A 22,089-nucleotide genomic window follows, 5' to 3' on the forward strand; every position below is an offset into this window, starting at 1 on the left:
TCCAAGATTAAGAAGACCAAGGTGTAAGAGTTTTTCTTGTTCCCTTATTAAGGAATCACAAAAGGAGTCAAAGGAAGGGGGCTTGTAGTCTTGTCCTTGACAAATGAAAGCTTCTCTTGTAGAATGGAAAGTGGAAACAAATACAGAGTAGGCTGGTCCCAACTTAGTAAGGATGGAATAAATAAGGTTACCATCGTCTTTCTTAACTTTAACACCTTCCAGGAGATATCTAAGGTTCTTGAATTTGGACAAGAAATCTTCAATGCAAGAAAAATTATTAGGATCCAAAGTAAGCAGCTCATTTTCAAGTTGATGGGCTCTAATTTCATTTTTAATCCCAAAAACTTTAGCAAGTTTTTCTAATGCTTCATGAGGAGTCTCAAGTTCCGCAATGTGGAATCTAAGATCAGGAGAAATAGACATCCCTATCAAACCACGTGCTTGATCTTGTCTATTTTCCCATTTTGCCGCCTTGTCTTCATCTTTTGGTTTCTTCTCTTGGTCTGTGGCTATTCTGAAGAGACCTTTACTTCTAAGTAAATCTTCGATGTAGGCTACCCATTGGAAGTAGTTAGTGCTGTCAAGAATGACTTGGCATGGGCTTTCCATTTTTTTTAAAAAAACTGAAGCTGAAGATGCTGAAAGTAGGTGTTCCAATGGATAGATCTCGAAAAAATAGGCGGTTTTAAAAAAAACGGCTCTGAAAAAGGCTTCCGGATGAAGAAGTTATGGCTTTTTGAAAAATAATTGTTGAAGTAGCCGGCAAAGTGCGCGAATGTGCGGGAATGAAAAAATCCGCCCCCACAAAATGGAGACTTGAACCCAAGACCTCTACTCTCTTAAAATAGCTTTGAACCAATTGATCTATACAAAAAATTTGAGAGAGAGAGAGAGAGGGGGGGGGGGGGCCTCGGTTTGCGTGCTTGCCTTGAGAAAGCTCTTTTTCCCTACAAAACACAAAACACAAAACCCAACACGAATATGCAAAGAAAAACGAACCTTGCGGCTCGAAGTTAGCTTTAGCCAAAAAACTAGAAATTTTAAAAAATCTCAAAGTTAGCTTTAGCCGAAAAACTAAATATTTTTCTCAATGTTTCTGATTTTCCGAGATCACACTAAGGTGCAGGGAAAAGAGCATACGCATGAGAAAAATCCTTCCTTTCTGTTTCTGATTTGCCCAGATCGCACAGAGTCGCAGGGCAAAGAGCATACGCAGAAATGAAAGGTATAGATCCGGTTAAAAAAAAGGCTAAATAAACTGAGACCGAAATAAGCAGAGAGAAAATAACAGTAAACTGCAAAAAAAAACACTGTATACCTCCCGATCTGAAAAATGACGCAGCTAGGGCTACCGGAAACCTTTTCGCGTGAAACGAAAGGGGTTCCTCACTGGAACAGATGCTCCGAACGCAACAGAGCAGTCCTCTCGGCCCGAAAGCAGTCAGAAACAGCAGATCTAGGAAACGACAGCCACATGCAGTTCTACCGGCTTCAGATTTGGATCACCAACGGACGCGGCCCTCAAATAGCTCTGATACCATGTAAGAATTTACAGGGTAAGTTCCACAGAAAGAATACCAAAAGGACACCGCTCACAACCAGATCTCAAATCAATACACCAGTATTTTTGACGTGGTTAAAACCCTCAGAGTGCAAGGAGGGAAACAGTCCACGGCCTGTCCCAACGTGGGTACTACAGGCAATTTATTAATCAAAGAATGAAAATTTACATAAGCTTCTCTCATGCACGGATTACCCGAACAATGACCCTCCATGCGCTTTAAATAGAACTCATGGACCAATCGGGTGTCAAGCCACGGATCAAGTGTCGGTAATACCGAGGTGAGAGTGAACCGTCGGATCACTACATATCGTGACCGTCGGATTGTAAGTTACAAAATGTACAACGGTAAAGAAACACACTTTACCTAACTCTATACTAGACCAAGTTGAACTTAACTATATCCTATGTGTCGGAATATCCTAACAGCCATATCCCTCTCCTCTATCGAGCCCCTCCAAACGTTTCTTCCTCCGTCGAGTTTTCTTCCCCGCCGTTGCTGCCTGCAAAACCCAAACATTTCGACATTTTTTTATTATTTACTTCATTTGTATGTGTATCATTAGGTTTAGGTTTTATTTTAGTTAGTTCTTTTTTTTATTTCATTTGATTTTTTTTATATTGGTTGACTTATTCCTTTTTTTATTTTTTTAAATTTGATTTTTTATTTTTATTGTTTGTTTAGTTTAGGATTTGAGTTAGATTTATTTTATTTTATCTTTTAGATTCGTTTTGATTTAAAATTTTATTTTTTTTATTTTATTTTTTTTGTCTTGTTTTGATTTCACATTTTCTTCTTTTTCTTTTTTATGATTTTTTATTTTGATTTTGATTTCCTTTCCTTCTATCTTTTTTTTTTTTTTTGCTTTAAAAAAATTTAAAAACATTAAAAATCTAAAATTTAAAAAATTTCAATTATGTGACTTTAACATTCCTAAAAGAATTAAATCAAAAGGGGAATTCGTGCCCTCACATTTAAAAAAATATAATTTTTTATGTGGCCTACGGCCCATGAAAATTTTCAATTTTAACTAAGGTCTTTTGATTTGATTTTTAGTCATTAAAAATTTGATTTCTTCATTTACCACATTAAATTAATTGCCTAAGGAATAATTAAGTTGTTAATTTAAAGTTCCTTGGTGTCCTTTTGTGGTAGTGATTTCTCTATTGTCAGGTGTGATTAACGTTTTAAAATCATTGACTATAGGAGAAAGATAATTAATTCTAGATCCAAGTTATTGAAGAAAATCATTTTTAATCTAGAATCATTGCTTAGCAGTTAATTTTCATAATTCTTCATGGGATTTAATTGCTAGAATATATTGCATTTTTGGGCGTTTACACTTAATTGTTCATGATCGTCGCTTTCTCGCATTATAAATTGCTCTAGGTAACTTGTTTTTATTTAGTCTTTGGTTAATTGAATATAAAGGAACTAGTCTATAATCATTTCTATCTTGTGGTTGTGTCTTGATTGTATTAGTGTTTAATCTATTCATCTCAGTTAACCAGGACAACATTTACGTTCGTCAAGTTGTCCATCTTTAAGTCTCCTAGAGCCTGTGTTCCACAGGCTATTCTCATTCATTCACCTTAGGGACTACCCCCCTTGACTTGTCTAGAAGAGAGTCTAAACGGAGTGAGTAAGGATTGGAGTGACAGCCCTTACTATGAGCGTTGCCGTGGTGCCTAGACACTTTGTGCGACAACAGAGTGCATATGCAAAATATGTTTTTGGACATTTTTGAAATGAATGAAAATACAGTGTTTTTTCCGAGGAAAAAAAAACCTAACTGGATGTTCTAATTGAACCTTTGATGGGGATAAAGAAAACAATGTCATGAGTCTTTGATTCATGAGTCTTGGATCAACAACTATCTTCTTGAGATCACTCAAACAATCAATTCTAGCAAATTCCACAACAAAGGCAAAATATGTCATAGTTGCAAAAGCAACAAATGAGATTGTGTAGCTTAGGAAAATACTAGAAGATTTGCAAGAGAAACAGGTGAATTCTACTCTTCTTCTAGTTAACAATAATTTTGCAACCATTATGGCCAAGAATCCCAGATTCCATGATCGAACCAAGCACATCAACACAAAGAACCCTCTAATTCGATATCATGTAGAGGCCATATATTGCTCCACAAGTGAGCAAATTGCAAACATCTCCACCAAAGCACTTGGAAGATAAGATAATTATATTAATATCGAACAAATGACCACGAATATAGGTTAGTGAGACTAGTCAGTACAATGGCGTCAATACAAAAGCAGGAGTGCGGCAATGTCTCCTATATAAATAACAAAAGGTAACATAAAAAGATAAAGTCTATATGAAAAAAGATTGAAAAGTTCAAAAGGATGCTTGGACTTACAAAAACCCCTTCGAATTAAGAATGGAATGTTAGATACCTAATCCTTAGGGATTATGATAAATTGTAAAAATTATTGTACGCATTAACTTAGGAGAAATATGAAAAATCATGGGTGGTTAGGAAGAGTCATTAAAATTTAAGACCTCCTGAAAAATTAAACCGTCACTTCTATTTATATCAATGTATGGCTCACCTTAATGAAATGCAATTCAAGCATGAAGTTGTTCCTTAACTTAAGGAAGAGAACTTCAAAAATAATATTTAAGCCAAATTCCAATGACAATAAAGAGACTATCCAAACGAACTTAAATAAGGCAATATGCAAGATAAAAATGAGGCTCTTACAACAGCTATGAGATCTTTCGTCGCCATAAGGGACCTTCTCCCACTCTGGCATCCCTACAAAGCAAAGCAATCAGAAATATAAAATATAAATAAAACAGTAGAATAAATGAACTAAAGAATTGTAGAAGCAAATGCCTTCGTATCATAAAACAAAATCATAACACCAGAAGTCACTTATCATTGGTAATTGACATACAACAATGATCTTGTCATCCTTGGTGAAATGTGATAATACTTCCTCAATAAAATTAGGGTTTTTTACCATTCCTGCATGATGATTTCACAAACTGTAGAATCAGTTAAATGACATCAACTGCTACTACATTATAAATGATGAAGCAATTTAGACTGAAATTACTCCAGAGTTTAGCAAACAACAGAAATATTCAACAAGCCACATCAATTTTGCCAGATTATAAATGATCCTATGATTTCATGAAATGCTCCAGAACTTAGAAAATATTCAAAACCTTAAACACCATAATACATATAGATAGTGAAAACTAAAAGACACAAAAGGTATTCTGAGTATTTTGTAAGATGTCAATATACCTTCTCCGGCTTTGAACATGTATGGGACATTAATAGCATCTTCCACATGGCCTGCATTAAACTCCTCCAGTGTCCTACCAGGATACCCAGAAGAAAATTCCATGGTTAGAATGCAACATTGCATGGTATAGTTGCTGCGTCTGAATTGAATGCCTTTGATTTGATATTATAAGTTTAAATAATACATATTGTATGTAGCCAATCACTGGAAATAGTCACTCAACTTTCAAAAGGTAAATTTTAGTATTCTATATGAGTAAAACCATGTTCAATTCTGGATACAAAAATTTTGTGAAAATTTAAATGAATCTGAAATTTTATTAATGTTCACAAATGAACAAAATAGGTCCATAGGACTCAAGGATACATGTACTAACAACTATAAAGGGTTTGGATAAAGCAAATCCCAATGAAGAGAACATTAAAAGGGAAGTTACGTCTTTACCTGAATATAAATAGGCAATAGAAAAGCATAGCTACTAAAAAAGGTGGACCAAAGGAGAAACGTTCCCACACAAAATAAGGGGAGCCAGTAGCTCTCATTATTTACATCCATAACCGATATGTCAACACTAAGAGTTTACCAAATAATGTCCTTAGGTGAGCAGCCCAAGCTAATGTCGCACTAGGTGGGCAATCCTTACCCTCCCATCATGTTTGAGAAAGATGTCAAAAAAGCAGAGACAATCATCGCAGCCAAGACTAAGGAATCTCTATTAGTATTACAATAGTTATTGCTATACATCAAAAGGATAGTATCTCACGGTGATGTTGGTGCCAAGTGTGTTTCACCCTCCTCCAACATCTCACAACAAGACCTAGTATCTTTGTGGCACAGCTCAGAGCAATTTCAAACAAATCTGTGGTTAACAAACCAGGTGGTAGCTATATGGGATTTCATCATGCCGATGTTCGCCACAAGATGGAAGTAGGGTGTAATCTATGTAGCTGTCACAAGAGGGTTGCCTCTCTAATGAACAAGACTAGACATCAATGGTCAGGATAAGCAAAGAAGGAAGATATGAATCCACCCAAATCATTATAGAGGAAATGATATCTCCTATTCATCTCATAGTAGACCAAGCATTTGAAGATAACATGTTCCTCTATCTCTACCTCACCCAATGAGAAAAGTTTGCAAATCTATTCCTCCCTACAAAAATGGTCATCAACTTCCAACTCCAGATAGGTGTGAACCCACAAGGAACCGACCCATAGGAACATAAAAACCATGTAGTCAATGATGTTGGAGAGGGTTGGGTTGGACGATGAGGTAAACAAAAATCTGGAGGAAGTGTTTAAAATAGAAAGCCACTTTACGACTGTTACCCACCAAAAGTGGGTAACCCCATGGAAGAAAAAAATTCTTCTATCTTGGACAGCCAGCTAACCAGCAGCCCTATACGTTGCTCAGTTGTGATGATATGCCACATTCCTCCACCATTTTCATCAGTCATACACCCCTCACCATCTAGCATTCCTCTCGAAGGAAGGTTGACTACCACTCTGCAGGTATTGTAACTATCTTGCAATCAAGTGCTTTTACTTAATGTTTTGGGCATTCTAACATGGATAAAGGGGTGATCTCAATGATTGAATGATCTTGACTATTAAGTTTGTGAAAATTTCATCTATTGCAGCAACTGGGAATTATTCTTATAACTGTAAATTCATTAACAGTTGATTTGCCCAGACAAATGACGAATAATACACAACTGCAATTTTCACCAAAATAAATTATGCAGAAGATAAACTGGAATTTGAGAAAATATTGTCACACACACACATATAAAATATGACATAGTTATCTTTGGACAAAAGTCCCCGAAAAAACCCAACTTGGGAAAATCGGTGCAGCAGCGAAGGGTTTTTATTGTTAAACAGTAGTGAGAAATTTTGAGTACAATGTATGGATGCCCAGCTGGTTATCCAATCAATAAATATCTGACAAAAGTAATTAGAGAGAAAATTCTCTCACTCCACAAGCAATCATGGAACTGGCTCCTCCAGGAAAATTGGTCGTCCAAACCCTTGCGCAGGCCCTCTGCGCAGTCCTTGCGCTGCCTCTCGCACGTGTGGCTCTGTTCAGCCTTTGATCAAGCTCTCATGCATGTCTCTGCTGCTAGAAGTGACTCTTCGGGCCTCTGGAAGACTTTCCCAACCTCTGGAAGCATAATCGACTTCCTCTACAGATAAATCAAACTGCTCTGTTGAAGCTTCTACGCATCCCTTACGCAACTTCTGTGCGGAATACTTCTGTCACTTGTTGTTGCCTCTCTAACTCTGTAAATCTTCCTCCGGACTCACTGTCCCTACCCCTCTTTGTCTTTGCTTCCCTTTTCTGGCTCGAACTCTTGCGGCAACTGCTACTGCTCTCTGGAAAATCGAACTGCCCAAGGAAATCAATCTCAAGTGTGTGCTCTCCATCTACCCATCGACCTCCTCTTATAATCTCAGGTTGAGACTCCAACGGCTAAGATTAAAACATAATCGATGGCTGAGATCATATCTGGATCGATCCGTGTGAATTTCTAGATGATTCACACCTTTCTCAATTAATATTGATTAATTAACCCCTTTTCTTAAGTTTAACTTGGGAAATACCAAAAAGTAGGCTAATAATCTAATTGAGACACTTCTAGGTGGAATTTCCAGAAACGATTTTTGAGTTATGGAAAACTCTTGTGTTTTAGCCTATCCACAAAGTTTCGAGACTAGAACACCTCCGATGCTACAAAAACCAACAAACTTGCTCTCTCACCTTACCAAGGGAATTCTCAGTTAATCTTTAGCCCTAGTCTAGTGGAACCTCCTCTAAGGCCTTAGGGTTTTAGGAGGGGCATTACTTGGTAAACATGGATTGAAGTAGTGTGCCCATAACCATTCCATACTTAACACCTTTCGTCATTTCCTTGATTTCACATCCATCCTTCAAGTTCATTCTCATTGCTTCATTGGGATTTGGCACCCTCACATCCACATCCTTATGCCAAGGACAAGGCCAAAAAAAATTTCCCTAGATGTTGATGCAAATAAAAGAAACTTAAAAGTATAAGATGGCCACAACAAAAAAAAAAAAAAGTTAAAATGCAAAAGATGGTCAAGACATTGATTAGCGCATGGGAAAAAACCTAGTATGAGCTCTACCCCACTCCCATTAGCCACCACTCAGTTCATGAGCACTTGATGCTCCGTCACATCATAAGTTATGCTCTTCATCAAAGCATTATCAAAAATAAGTAGAACATGCACCAGAGGGGTGGAAAAAGCAACCGAGGAAAGGGGTATCTCATGCCTCCACGATTGTTAACTCCATACATCTATACACTCAAAATGATGGACCTCCATCAGCTAGTCCCTGTTGATAATTGGTTGTAATTGATGTCAACCCAAGCAGCAGCCAGAAGAAGCCCCACTTTCGATGAAAAAACGACAAGGAAGATTTGAGTTCTTGGGCTCAAGATCACCTTCATTGGATGGTCCTTGTCATGCCAATTCTAGTGATAGGTGGTACATCTCATAACTCCTCTCGGTCGAGGAGACATGTCCATTCAAAGTTTGTGCCCTGGAGGTGTGGTCCAAGCCCCCAAAGTGAAATGATTTTTGGCTCATGTTACTTGCTAATTTGTACCTTGGCAGGGAAAAAGACCCCATTGCCCAATGGAGGAGGCACTTAAAAAAAATTGAAGATTAGAAGTCAACTGGGCACCTATGCCCACGTTTTCTCTCCTCTCTACATTCTTTCTCTCTCAAATTCCACAACCTTGCAGGAATTATATTAAATGTCGCTAGCATGATGAAATTTTTGTAACATGCTGAGAACGCCATAGAGGTGATAGGCAAAATACGACTGTAGAACAGGGATCCGACTGGTGTGAGGGTTTACAGTCGTTAGCAGACGTTGAACTCCATGGAAGGCGCAAAGGAGGGAGCTCCACTCCCTCCTACAAGCAGGCTGTAGCCAGCCGAGGTAAGAAGCCAATAGAAGAGGTCAAAGGTATTGCTGAAGTAGGGAAAGAAAGCATGGAAGAAGAGCAGGAGGTAAATACAGCAAAGGAGAATAATAGCACAAAACTTAGGAGGAAGATGACAAGGAATAGGGGGCAAAAATCAAGGCACAGAAGGGTCCATGTAAACCCAAAACCGAAGTCAAACCCAGAGTAGTTCTGAACGATCCTGCTCTACAGACACACAGGGACCACATGCGGAAATATGCTATCATCTGTAAATTTATGGGAGTATGGCCCACTGAAAAAGCATTACAAACATGGATTAAATATCATTGGAAACCAAAAGGAAGCATTGACCTACATCTTGGGTCAAAGGGATTCTTCACTGTGGTCTTCACAAATATTGAGGACAAAGACAGAGTGTTTGAAGGGGGGCCCTACTTCTTCGCGGTTGTTGGCCTCTATATGAGGTCATGGATGATGAACTTTGTCCCAGAGCAAGAGACATTTACCTCAGTTCCAGTATGGGTAAGGCTTTACTCCCTTCCTCTTGATTATTGGCAAACAGAGTCGTTAACAGCCATAGGAAATAAATTAGGACATTTTGTCAAAGCATCTGAAGCCACCAGAAGGGGAAAATACACTTCCTTTGCACGAATTTGTGTGGAAATGGATCTATCCGGAGCCCTACCGGATGAGGTTATTTTGGAGGTTTTTGATGAAGAATGGGTTCAAACAGTTGATTATGAACATATTCCATTTAGATGTCACAGATGCCATGAGCATGGACACTTTTTCAGGGATTGCCCTCTTAAGAAAGTAGAGAATAAGACCAAAGCTCCCACCATGAAAGATTCTGAAAGCTTTCATAAAGTGAGCCATAAAGGAAAAGGGGGCAAAAGGGGACTTAAGCAACATCAAGCAAAAGGGCCTCAGGTCAGTCTGAACAAGTACCAAGTGCTCGAAGAAGAAGAAGAGACAAAAAAAGCAGATCAAAGCATGGAGGTAAGTCCAGAGGAGAAGGAGAAAGAGGAAGACAAGGAGCATACAAAGGATAATAATAAACAGAAAGAGGCTATGATGAGTGATGCAGAATTGGATATGGACCAGGAAATGACCCAGAGCGAGATGGAAATGGAGGACCATGAGCTACAGGAGATTCTTGAGAGAGAAAACCTAGATTTGGAAGGGTTCTTGAAACAAGGAACCATGGGAGGGGTAGACTCGTTACCTCAAGAGGAGTTCACTAGAGTACAACAGCTGTACTTATGGAAACCCAGAATACAGGGATGGTCAGGCAACGTAATACTGCAAAACAGGGTAGCGAAGGGGTGAAAACTTTGAAAAACACACCAGGATTAGCACCTAGATGCCCAGGTAAGAAAAGAGGCAGAAAAAAGCAGAATGAGCTGTTGATGGAATGTGGAAAGCTAATGATAGATTCAGGTAAGATGAAAGACCTAACCAGTTACTCCTTCACAAATATTTAATGATGAAGTTCACTTCTTGGAATATAAGGGGTCTTGGTAGTAAAAGGAAGTAAAGATTAATTAATAACAGAAAGAAGCAAGAAGCTCCGGATATGATTTTTATCCAGGAAACTAAATGTTCCATTCAGAAAATTAAAGAATTATATAGCAAATGGCTCAATCGTTTTGAGTTTTTAGAAGTCAAGGCAGAAAATTCAGCAGGTGGCATTCTTACTCTTTGGAACCCCCAAAAGATTGGGATAATAGATGCTGAGGCTTCTAGAAATTATTTATCAGTGGTTATTCAACCTGTGGGGGATAGGGAGATCTATTTGGTCACGAATGTTTATGGCCCTCAGAGAATGGATGATAAACTCAGGTTTATAGACTCTCTGGTGGATCTTAGAGCAAGATTTGGAGATATACCTTGGATTTTGGGTGGTGATTTCAACATGATCAAATCACTATCGGAGAAAAAAGGGGGTACCAGAACCCTAAATAAAGACTCCTTAGCCTTTCAAACTTTTATGGATTCTATGAAGCTAGTTGACATTGTTTCCAGTAATGGTCTCTTCACTTGGAACAATAAAAGAGGAGGAGAGTCTCTAGTTGCATCGAAGATAGACAGATTCATCATCTCAGAGGACCTTATGCTCAATAATAAGGAAATGGCAGCGAGTATTCTCCCCTTTGGAGGATCAGATCACTGGCTGGTCCAACTGGAGGTCAAAGGCATAGGCACCCCTAGGAATAGACCTTTCAGATTTGAAAATATCTGGCTCACCCATCCAGATTTCATCAACAACATTTCAGGTTGGTGGTCTGAAGATTTACACATTCAGGGTACAAGTATGTTCCTTCTTCACAAAAGATTAAAACATATCAAGTGCAAGCTAAAAGATTGGAACAGGAATGAATTTGGTAATATTTTTGAAGGAAAAAAAGCTGTTGAAAACAAATTGCAGGAACTAAACCAAGCCCTTATCACGGTTGGCTTTGACAAAGTCAGAAATGAGAAAGCTACCAAACTCCAGCAAGAATGGGAGAACTTTTGTAAACAAGAAGAAATATTTTGGAGACAAAAATCTAGAGTGCAATGGCTAAAAGAAGGAGAGCAAAACACCATATTCTTCCACAGATCCACCTTGGCAAACAGAGCCCATAATAGAATCTCTTCGATCAAGGATGAGGGAGGGCAACTTCTCAGTTCCCACAAAGACATAGAAGTTGTGCTAGTCCAGCACTTTCGTGGGATAGCAAAGGAAACCATCTCGGACAGAGAGCATTTCATCAAGGATTTAACAAGACATATACCCAGACTAGTGTCCAGAGAGGATAACTTTAACCTCAATAGGCTAGTGACTGAAGAGGAGATCAGTGAGGTCCTCAAGGAAATGCAGAATGGTAAAGCGTCAGGCCCTGATGGTTTCAATGTTGATTTCTTCAAAGCTTGCTGGAATATTGTTAAACAGGACATTCTGAATGTAGTAGAAGATTCCAGGAGGAATAGAACTATTCTGAAAGCACTCAACATCTCTTTCATCTCTCTGATCCCTAAACAGGATAATGGCCTCACTCCAAATAAGTTTAGACCCATAGCATTGTGCAATGTGGTTTACAAGATAATATCCAAGGTTGTAGCCAACAGACTCAAACCTCTTTTGCCCACTCTTGTGTCTAGGGAACAATCTAGTTATGTGGAAGGCAGGCAAATTCTCAATAATATCATTCAAGCACAGGAGGTGGTGCACTCTCTGACTAGCAACAGGAAAGCTGGAATGATCATGCAACTGGACCTAGCCAAAGCTTATGACAAGTTGAATTGGACCTATATTAAGAGGGTTCTTATTGCTTTTGAGTTTGATCACAATTGGGTCAGATGGGTCATGGCCCTGGTAACTTCTCCCAATTTTTCTATTTTGGTAAATGGTTCTCCCTCCGAGACTTTTATTCCTTCAAGAAGGCTTAGGCAGGGTGATCCACTCTCTCCCTTTCTCTTCATTCTCATGATGGAAGGTCTGGGCCAGTCCATCAAGCAGGCAAAGGAAGACAGCAAAATCAAGGGTCTACAACTTTCTGAGAATGGACAGGCCTTAACTCATCAACAATTTGTGGATGATACCATGTTGCAAGGAATCCCTACGGTCAAAGAGGCTCTAGCATACAAACAACTTCTAAGTGACTTTGCCATGGCTTCAGGTATGGAGGTTAATCTTTCCAAATCCAAGATTTTTTTCTTTAATACCAATATTGCTATTCAAAGGAATATCTCCAGAATTCTGGGCTTTCAAAGGGATTTCCTTCCTTCAAAATATTTGGGTGTTCCTCTAACTGCTAAACCTCTGCATAAGAGCATATGGGAGCCGGTGATTAACAAGATGCAGGATAAAATTAGAAATTGGACCATCATAACTTTAAACTTGGCTGGTAGATTGGTGCTTATGAAGGTTGTTCTTCAATCTATCCCAGTTTTCATGCTTTCAGCTCTCCCTGCACCAAAAGGAGTCTTACAACAATTCAGATCCATTCAAAGAGATTTCCTCTGGGGCAAGGGGGAGAACAGAAAGAAATGGACCTTGGTAGCCTAGGAAAAGTTTTGCAAACCTAAAAATCATGGAGGTCTTGGTTTGGACGATCCAGAGGTACTAAGCAGGGCCCTAAGCGCTAAACTTCGGTGGCGTTGGGTTAAAGAACCAAAGGCCCAGGGGGCTAGTATTTGGAAAGAGAAATATGCCAGTACTTGGAAAACTAACGATCATATAAGGATGTCTGGAAGTATAAAGGGCTCTTATATTTGGAATAAGGCATGGGAGAATAGAGGCTTAGTTCAAAAGAATAGCTTCTAGGAAATCAGAGAGGGAGATCTGGCACTATTTTGGGAAGACAAATGGCAACAAGAACCAATACTGTTAAAAGAGGATTTTAAGGACCTCAAGATAGAGACAGACATCATAGGGCTATCTAAGGTTAAAGATTTTTGGGATCAAACCAATAATGCAGGAAAATGGAGAAACTGGAGGAATATTGTCTACAAGGAAGACAGCCCCTTGAAAGCAAAAGGAGAAGCTCTTATGAAAATGTTGGAACAAAGGAAGATTCTAGTACTAGGGGGGCATGATCAGTTAAGATGGGGCAACAACAAAGAGGGCACCTTCAATCTTAAGGAGGCAAAATGCATACTCCTTGAGCTGGATTCTATTGCTCTAGATAGAATGTGGCAGAATCTATGGAGGCATCATGGCTGGATGAAGATTAAACTCTTCATGTGGTTGGTTTACCATAGGAAAATTCTGACTTGGGACAACATTCGGAAAAGGGGGGTTGTGGGGCCTTCCAGATGCCAGCTCTGTGAGGCCCAAGAGGAAACTATGGAACACCTCCTCAACAATTGCATCTTCACCTCTAGATTGTGGGACTCTTTTGCCACCATCTTCCAAAAGACAGACAGGGATAGAGGGAGTATTTTCAATACCCTAAACAACTGGAGGAGGAATTTTTCTGATTCTGAAATTCTGTGCTCAGCTTGGGCTCTCACGCCTAGCTTCATTATTTGGAATGTCTGGAAAGAAAGGAACAATAAGATCTTTAAAAATGAAAAGAGACCTTTCCAATGTCTTTTTGAGCAGACATTAAGACAACTTAGGGAGACAGTTAGTACAATTGTGAGAAATCCCCCTAAGAATCCTCCTTCAGATGTTGAAATGAGAATTCTCAGACAGTTGGGCATGCAGGGGCTTCTTCCTCAAGGCCTAGACAGAATGGTTAGGATAATGGAAACTGAGCAGGACTTTTGGCATCCTCCCCCTCAGGGTTTTCTGAAGTATAACATTGATGGGGCCTCTAAAGGCAACCCGGGTATTGCTAGCTTTGGAGGGGTGTTAAGGGATGAATCAGGTACTATCATTTCCATCTTCCATTGCCATTTAGGCAGAGCCACTAACAACATGGCAAAACTAATGGCTATGGAGCAATGCTTAGAAATCCTAGTGAAGGATAATCGGCAAAATGTGATTATCGAAGCTGACTCTGAGCTAATCATTAACTCAGTCAAAAGAATCAGCTGGGGCACAGGGCCGGAGAAGGTTTCAAAACATTGGAGGTTGATCCAGGTCTTTCAACGGATCCAGCTCCACCTCATGAACCTACACACGGTAAGTTTTAACCATGTTCAAAGGAAGGCTAACAAACTAGCGGATTTATTGGCCAACCAAGGAGTGAATAGTACCATTAGTAGAGTCGCGATGGGTTGGCAGGGGTTGTCTCAGAACAGACTAAAGGAACAGTGTGGCTGCCAAGCCGATGAAGACATGACGGTGTATCGCAACAAAACTATGGAGCCTTTGGCCAGTTAGATTGGTTTCGGTACGAGTTGCTACTTTTTCCTCATTTTTTCCCTTCTTTGGTTGCTCGGCAGATCCAGCTGCCCGGGTAGTTGGCCGGAGGGATGGGACTGTACTTTACAGGGGTTCATCAACTGGTGCAGAGGGGTTGGAGTGAGAAGCCGAATTCCGAGCTTTCGTGGTGGTCGGGATTTCCTTGCTTCTCTTCACGAGGACGTAATTCCGCCAGCAAAGTGGTTTTCGGGTCATCGAGCGCCTTTCAAGAAGAAAGTGGTTTTTAAGTTTTGGGAGCGATCCCACTCAAGTTGCTATATGTTGTGGTGAGGTGGGTACAAATACCACCCTCATCGCACGCTAACCTGCGGTGCTTTAGGCCGGTGCGATATGATCCTGGGCCGTCGGATCAAGCATGGAGGATCGACGGCTAGGATTCATCGTGCATGTCAGTGGGTCCATGTGGTTAGAAGGCAGGCTTTTTGGCAATGCGATATCTTCCTCTGTCGTTGGGAGATCTATGGTCAAGATCCTTAGTGCATGTCAGTGGGTCCATACGGTTAACCGTCGAGCTCCTTGGCACTGCAATTTCTTCCTCCACCGTTAGATCGGGCAGGGTGTTTTGATGATGGCGATTAAAGGCTTTAACGTTGATTTTAGTTTTGATTTAGATATTTCTTGGGTTTGAGTGTTAGTCCCACATTCGGTTAGTGGTTAGTTGAATGGCTGACCTTGGCACGGTCGGGCACTTGAGGGTTTGTGATGTTTTGATTGGGAGAGTTCAGGGTTTAGACCCTTAACTTGTTGCCCCTGGTTGTTGGGTGGTTGATTTTTCCTGTCCATGGATCCACCTGAATGGTTGTAATCTATGTAAATTATTTTCTAATTTAATGACAATGAAGGTACGACTCTTGCTTTAGCAAAAAAAAAGAATTTTTGTAACATGCTTAGGCAACTTAGAACCCAGTCATCAAGTGAGTCCACTCTAGAGTTTTATTTTCACTTACCTAATTATTCTCACTTTTCAAAGATGAATAACTAACTGAATTTTTTCACTTACATGCCTCCAAAGCTAGAGTGTGGCTTGATGATGGAGCCTTGGGTCTGTCCTAATGTCTAGAATTGATGTATATTACCATGCTATGTCGTATTTAAAGTGTCGCAAAATTTGACTAGGTCTTCTAGGATTTTTTTTAGATAATTAAAATTCCTGCAAAATGGGATTTTTAATTAAATTTTCTATGTAATGATGTGAACAAGTGACCTTTGGAAATGTTGGGGGCATATAAGAGCTCAAATTTCATGCTCAAAATCCCAACATTCTCCTAAGACTCCCTTTGGGGTCAAAAAATGATGCACCCTCCATGAAAATCCACTTTTCCCAAGTCAAAGACAAAAGGGGAAAGAAAATTGTAAAAGTGGCCCGTAAATCAAAGGATAAAGTGGCTCTACTAAGCCAAGATAATTGGTTGTCATGGCAGCTAAAATTTAGGAGCCGACAACCCCATAAAAAGAGGATACACAACACAATTCAAGGTGCTGTCAGGCCTGAAATAAAGAGTTGTACACACAGCATAAAAAGAGGATATGCAAGCCTAAATGACAGCCTATTACTAGTATCAAAAAAGGGATACGCAGGCCTACCATATGACAGTCAATCAACTCAGCAAAAAAGAGGTATATGCAACAGTTAAGGGGCTGTTAACTCGGCCAAATTGAGGGAGTACGCTCAACCTAACAGAAGGAATTCATCGGGCCTGTTACCCACCATTTTGTGGGTGATATCCCTAGGAGAATTTTTTTTCTCCAAGATGGTCCTTAGTCGACAGCCACCAACTAGCTCATTGTGTCGATTCTCTGCCAACCATGTGGTCCCTCACCCATCTGCCATGATCGTTTGTTTGAAGGTGGGCCTCTCGAACCTAAAGGTATGCCTTGTCATTTGGTAATTGAGTATTGTAGTTTGCTTATCATGGACACTTCTGGGCATGGATTAATGGGGGGATTCGAAGGAAATAATGGGCTAGGTCTGTGCTATTGTCCCCTAGACCCCTTTTGGATATTAACCTTGAATTCTAGTCCCATGGGATCTCTTTTACTAACCATTTGGCTTCAAGGATGGTATTCAACGAGAAACCCCGATTTTAGTTGTGTGGTCCTGCTCCCGTACCCGCTTATATTACCTCATTTTCGACTCATTATTACCACATTCATCATTTCTCCCACCTGGGTCTAAATTCCTCCACTTGGTCCACATATGGTTGGCTCACCCCTTCCCCTTACCCACACCTTGGATCAAGCCTGGAATGATGCCCCGGAGGTTGATGCAACTAAAAAGAAAGATAAAAGCATATTTGCCCACATCCAACAGGAAAATGTACCACAAAATGCAAAAGATGGTCGGGACAAACACATTTAACACGTGGGCCAAAGCCAATATATGAGCTCTACCCCATCATCATGGCCATCACCCTAGTTCCTACAGGTTCTATGAGCCTCCTTCATCATATAGGAACCCATGATTGTCCCAACCCCTGGTAGGAAATAATTTGTCCTACCTTAAAAGGGAGATATTCACTACTATATCTTCTAAATCATGCTCTTACTGCTTGAGCCCCCAGCAGTTAACCAAAGAAAATCATAAAAAGGAAAAAGGCATATAAAGAAGGGTGAAAAAATCAAGGTCAAGGTACCTCATGTACCACGATTGCTCCTTCCTATACATTCTAAACCCAAGTGCAGGCTTCCCTTTTATTGGCTACCCTTGTACCCCAGCATGTGGCCCAGGGCTGCCCCTTCTCATCCCCTACTTCATTCACCTATCTATCACATGCCACCACCTTTTGAAGGATGTACCTTGAACATATTATCCCCTTTAGAAGTAGAACTTAACAAGATACTTGGTTAACCCCATTTGGAGTTTAGGAGACAATGACACACCTCGATGCCCATTATGGGAGGGCAGGCCATTATGAAGTCCCCACCTGTGATCCATGGTTGGTAAGCTCATTTACTCGATTTCTCTAACGACTTGTTATACTAGAAGGCTAGGGGACGCATTGGATCTTATGCAGGATTGCATAAGATCCAATGCAATCCTGCATGTGCCCTGTTGGCCACTACGTATCAACGACCCATAAGAGTACACCCCCTTTTTTTTGCAAAAGTGATAGTGCCTGATCGATGTGTTCGTGCCGTCCAACTATCATCATCAGCTTGATCATCATCATATAATGTAAACCCAGTCTGCATGTGTATAATGTAAATAATCTCAGCAAATCCGTGTCGTGTCTGTAATTACCTAGGTAAACATACTTTTTTGGTGACGATCTACATTCCGGGAGGTTTTTTTGTCTCACCGATCCATTCTCGGATGGTCGGCAGAGTTTTCCTTCAGCCTTACCCCAAAGCCGGAATGGATTTTGTCACTGGGATCTTAGGAGGGTCCTAGTGTTCTAGATCGAGTCTACGTAAAAGTGATTTGGGAATAATCCTAACTATTTGGTTAGGTTATTTTATTACAAATTGCTTGATCTGCTAAATTATATTTGTGTCACTGAACTAGGTAGTCTGTGAGAATGGGTTTTCCCCCTTGAGATGTAAAAAATTTAAAAATCATGATGTAAAGTGTCTTGAAGGTTGGAAAAATAATTTATCCCCTCGTAGGTTAATTAATTAAATTTTCTGGCCAAAATTAATTAAAATCCTAAGCCAGAAATTTAATTAGTTCTAGGTCCTAGATAAATTTAAATTCTCCGAAGGCAAATTTCGTCAGTCCTTAAAAATTAAATTTTAAGAGGTCCAAGGACTAAGGTAAATTAATTATTTTGCTAAATTTTAAGCCTTTGGCCCCTAGAGTTAAGTCAAAGTCAAAATTTTGAGGGAATTAATCCAAAATTTTAATTTTTAATTAATTAAAATGCATTTAATTGAAAAATTCGAATTTCCTCAAGAATTTAGAATTTCGACGGGATAAGATTAAAAGGAATTTTGATCCTCATCAATGATCTAGATTGCTTTGACGAGGATCACTCGAACTAGCCATTAGAGGATTTATCTTTAAATAGGAGGTCATTTGTCACTCAGTTCATCCGATCTTTTGATCATGTACCAAGCAAAAAGCTCTCTTGTAATCTTTTTTATGAGCAATAAAAAAAAACTTTGGGGTTAATTTCTGCTGGTGTTACTCTTCGTGGAAATACTGTAAGGTGTGTCGTTTTCATGCATAGATTTCCTTTTAGCCATTGATGATAGCTTTCTGAAAAGTGATTTGAGTACAGGTATCTTGCTTAGTCCGCGGGGTTTGAATGATAATTTAAGTTTTGAATATAATAGCATGTATCTCTATTTAATCTGAATTTTATTATCGTTTTCTCGCTCTACGTTGATGGTTGAATTGAGTTTTGCAGGAAATTCTTGATATTTTTAAATCATCGGGCGTTCGAGGAAGTTTTCGGTTGAACCAGCCAACTCCCGATCCATGTTTTCTAAAGAGCCCAGCTTAATTTGATCTCGGACTTATCATAAGATATTTTTTATGGGTGATGCATGAAGGGTTTTGAACTCAGTACCTCCTTTAAAATTCAAAAACTTAATTTTTTTGTGTTAAATCGGTAGATCTGGCTGTTGAGAGCCTCAAATTATCAAATCTGGGAGCGGAGTTGGACTCATACTCCCTAGATTTGATAGATCTCCCATTCATATACATAGATCTGTAATTATTTTCGGTTTTCTGGGTTTTAATTTTTTGGGTCATTGTATATATCGTTTGGGTGTTTCTTGTTGTCTTGCAGCTACAGATCTGAAAGAGAAATCTGTATGACTCCAGATCTAGGCCCTAGAGGATAATATTTGGATCTTTGGGGTTCATCAACATCATTTTGCAGGAATATTATTCAGCAGTCCGGGGGTTTAAGTTTAAAAAAAAAAATCTGGAAAAATTTATAAGGGTTCCAAAATTTTTTAGATCTGGAAATTTCTCTTCGGTTCTTGGGCTGCAATTTCTCTGCTGCCTGGGGTTTCCTAAGCAGAAAGTTTCGAATTTGTTTTCACTATTGTTTTCTAGAAAATTTCGAAATTATTTTTTGGTTTGGGCTTTAAAAAAAAATTAAGATCTAGAAAAACTTGGGCTTCTTCCTACGTTTTTTTCTTCTGTCTATCCTCGCAACAGTGCCCTTCAAAACCCTCTACCTTCTTTCCATCGCTGCTTCGATCCCTCACCTGCGTGGTGCCACAAACATCCTTCTCGCTATCTGTCCCAGCTCTTCCTCTCTGCCCATCTGCATGTCCCTTTCCACAGCGAATGCACACAAGCCTGCATCTCTCCGTCCAGACTCGCATATCTCAATCCGTGTTGTCCGTATCTCCATACCCATCGCAGCCTTTCCCTTTCCTTCCACATCGTCCAACCCTTGTTGCACCTTCTTCGCTGCCTCAACTCCATTAATACGCAGTTGTAAACCCTGCATCTTATGCCCTTTCCGTCATCCATCTCTCTCCATCTACCCTCGATACAACCTTCCTTGCTGCCATTCCTGCGTTGATCCGCATCCCTCATCCTTTTTCCATCCAACTTCTCCCTTTCCTCCTCTGCATATTCATTTCCCTGTCGTCTAGCTGCTCATTCTAGCTCCCTCGACCTTCTCTCGAACCCTTTCCGCGGTCGAGTTGCTGCGCCTCCTTCACCTGCACACACGCACAATAAAAAGGTTCGATTTTTTATGCTTTATGTGTGTTAGGTTAGATATCAGTTTTATTTAGTTTAGTTGGATTTCATTACTTTTATTTAGTTTAATTTAGAAAAATTGATTTTCATTTTTATTTGAAACTTTGTTTAGTTTTGTTTTAGTTTAGAGTTTCGATTTTCTTTTCTTTTTTTATTTTGATTTCATTTCATTTATTTATTTATGATTTTAAAAATATAAAGTTTCAAAAATCTAAAAAATATAAAATATAAAAATTCTTTAAACATTTGATTTTTCCCCTTTTTTATTTTTTGATTAAAATTCTAAAAATTTAAAAAATTATAATATTTTAAAAAATCTTAAAAAACATTAAAACATTAAAAAATTCTAAAAAAATTAAATTTTGTGATGAAGGAGTTTAAATAAATTAAAGGAATTGCGCTTTAATATTAAAAAAAAATTAAAGTGGCCTACAGCGCAGTAAATATTCGATTTATTAACCCGTTGATTTGTTTTACTTCTTTATATTTCGCCTAAGGAATAATTGAAGCGTTAATCTAAAGTTCCTTGGTGTTATCTCGTGGTTAAATGCATTTTCATGATTTTTCTATGGTCAAAGTGTGACTAATCTTTTAAGATTTATATTGGCTATAGGAGAAAGTTGATTAAATCTAGATATGGGAAGTTAACGAAAATCATTTTAAATCTAGAATATCTTACGTGATAAAGTTTCGGACGTTTATATCGATCATTCATGATTGTCATTGTTCATCACATATTGGAAAAATATTCTGGATGACTTGTTTTCCTACTTAATCTATGGTTAATTTAAATTAAAGGTACTGGTCTATAATCATCTCTAGTTGGTGGTCGTGTCTTGGTTGCATTAGTGTTTAATCTATTCATCTGAGTTAATCAAGATTCATTTAAATTTATCAAGTTGTTCATCATTAAAATCTCCTAGAGCCCGTGTTCCACAGCCTTTCTCATCCATTTACCTTAGGGACTACCCCCCTTGACTTGCCTAGGAGAGAGTCTAAACGGAGTGAGCAAGGATCAAGAGTAACGGCCCTTACTCTGAGCGTTGTCGCAGTGCCTAGACACTTTGTGCAACAACATTTTTTGGCATCGTTGTCGAGGATATTTTATTCTCGGCGTTTCATCGACATTTCCTCATCATTCTTCTCATTTCTCACCTTTTCATTTGAGCCAGCAACGAAAACATTTTTGGCATCGTTGTCGGGGACATTTTATTCTCGGCGTTTCAATGACATTTCCTCATCATTCTTATCATTTCTCATCTCTCATTCGATCAGGCAACGCCAACATTTTTTGGCGCCGCTGTTGGGGATAGAGTTTTTTTTGTCCTTGGTTTCTTCGACATCATTTTAATCATCTCATCTTTTCCGCCATTCATTATTATGTCAAACAGCACAACATTTCCTTGCGTCATTTGATCTTTTCATCGCCTTACCTTTCGTCATCTCATTAATCGTTTCATCTACACCTTTAGCACTTGGACATATCGGTTTGTTTCTTGTTTGGGTGGCGACTCCACTTATTCATCCATTATTTCTCAAACAAGGAACCCTCCCTTATATCCAGTTGTTGGAGCTAGATTCATGTTCAAGTGGTGACTACACTTCTTTCATTTCTTACAAGAATTTCTACTAGAAACTCGCTTCTTGTGGATCTCTTATTTTCTTGAGCAGAGGTCTCTCTCTAGCATCAATTTGGTCCCTCCTTATCCCTTCAAGCAAGTCATCATGGATGATTCGTTTACCCCGTGTCATTTTACTGATTTTCTCCATGATAT

General features: G+C 39.2%; 1 protein-coding gene across 2 annotated transcripts in view; it reads right to left on the minus strand.

Annotated features, from left to right (window-relative positions):
• LOC149146833 (thiosulfate sulfurtransferase 16, chloroplastic-like) overlaps positions 1–22,089 on the minus strand; it is a 171,226-nt gene that overhangs the window by 100,327 nt on the left and 48,810 nt on the right. For both annotated transcript variants that reach the window (XM_089441476.1, XM_089441477.1), the window contains exons 3-5: positions 4,837–4,910; positions 4,481–4,551; positions 4,285–4,338 (exon numbers count right to left, since the gene is read on the minus strand). In XM_089441476.1, coding sequence (XP_089297602.1) covers positions 4,285–4,338; positions 4,481–4,551; positions 4,837–4,910 — 199 coding nt within the window. The remainder of the gene's footprint in view (positions 1–4,284; positions 4,339–4,480; positions 4,552–4,836; positions 4,911–22,089) is intronic.

Source organism: Pinus tabuliformis, chromosome 9 (assembly GCF_031772625.1).
Source record: "Pinus tabuliformis cultivar Carrire ecotype Pingquan chromosome 9, CPIR1, whole genome shotgun sequence".
NCBI lineage: Eukaryota > Viridiplantae > Streptophyta > Pinopsida > Pinales > Pinaceae > Pinus > Pinus tabuliformis.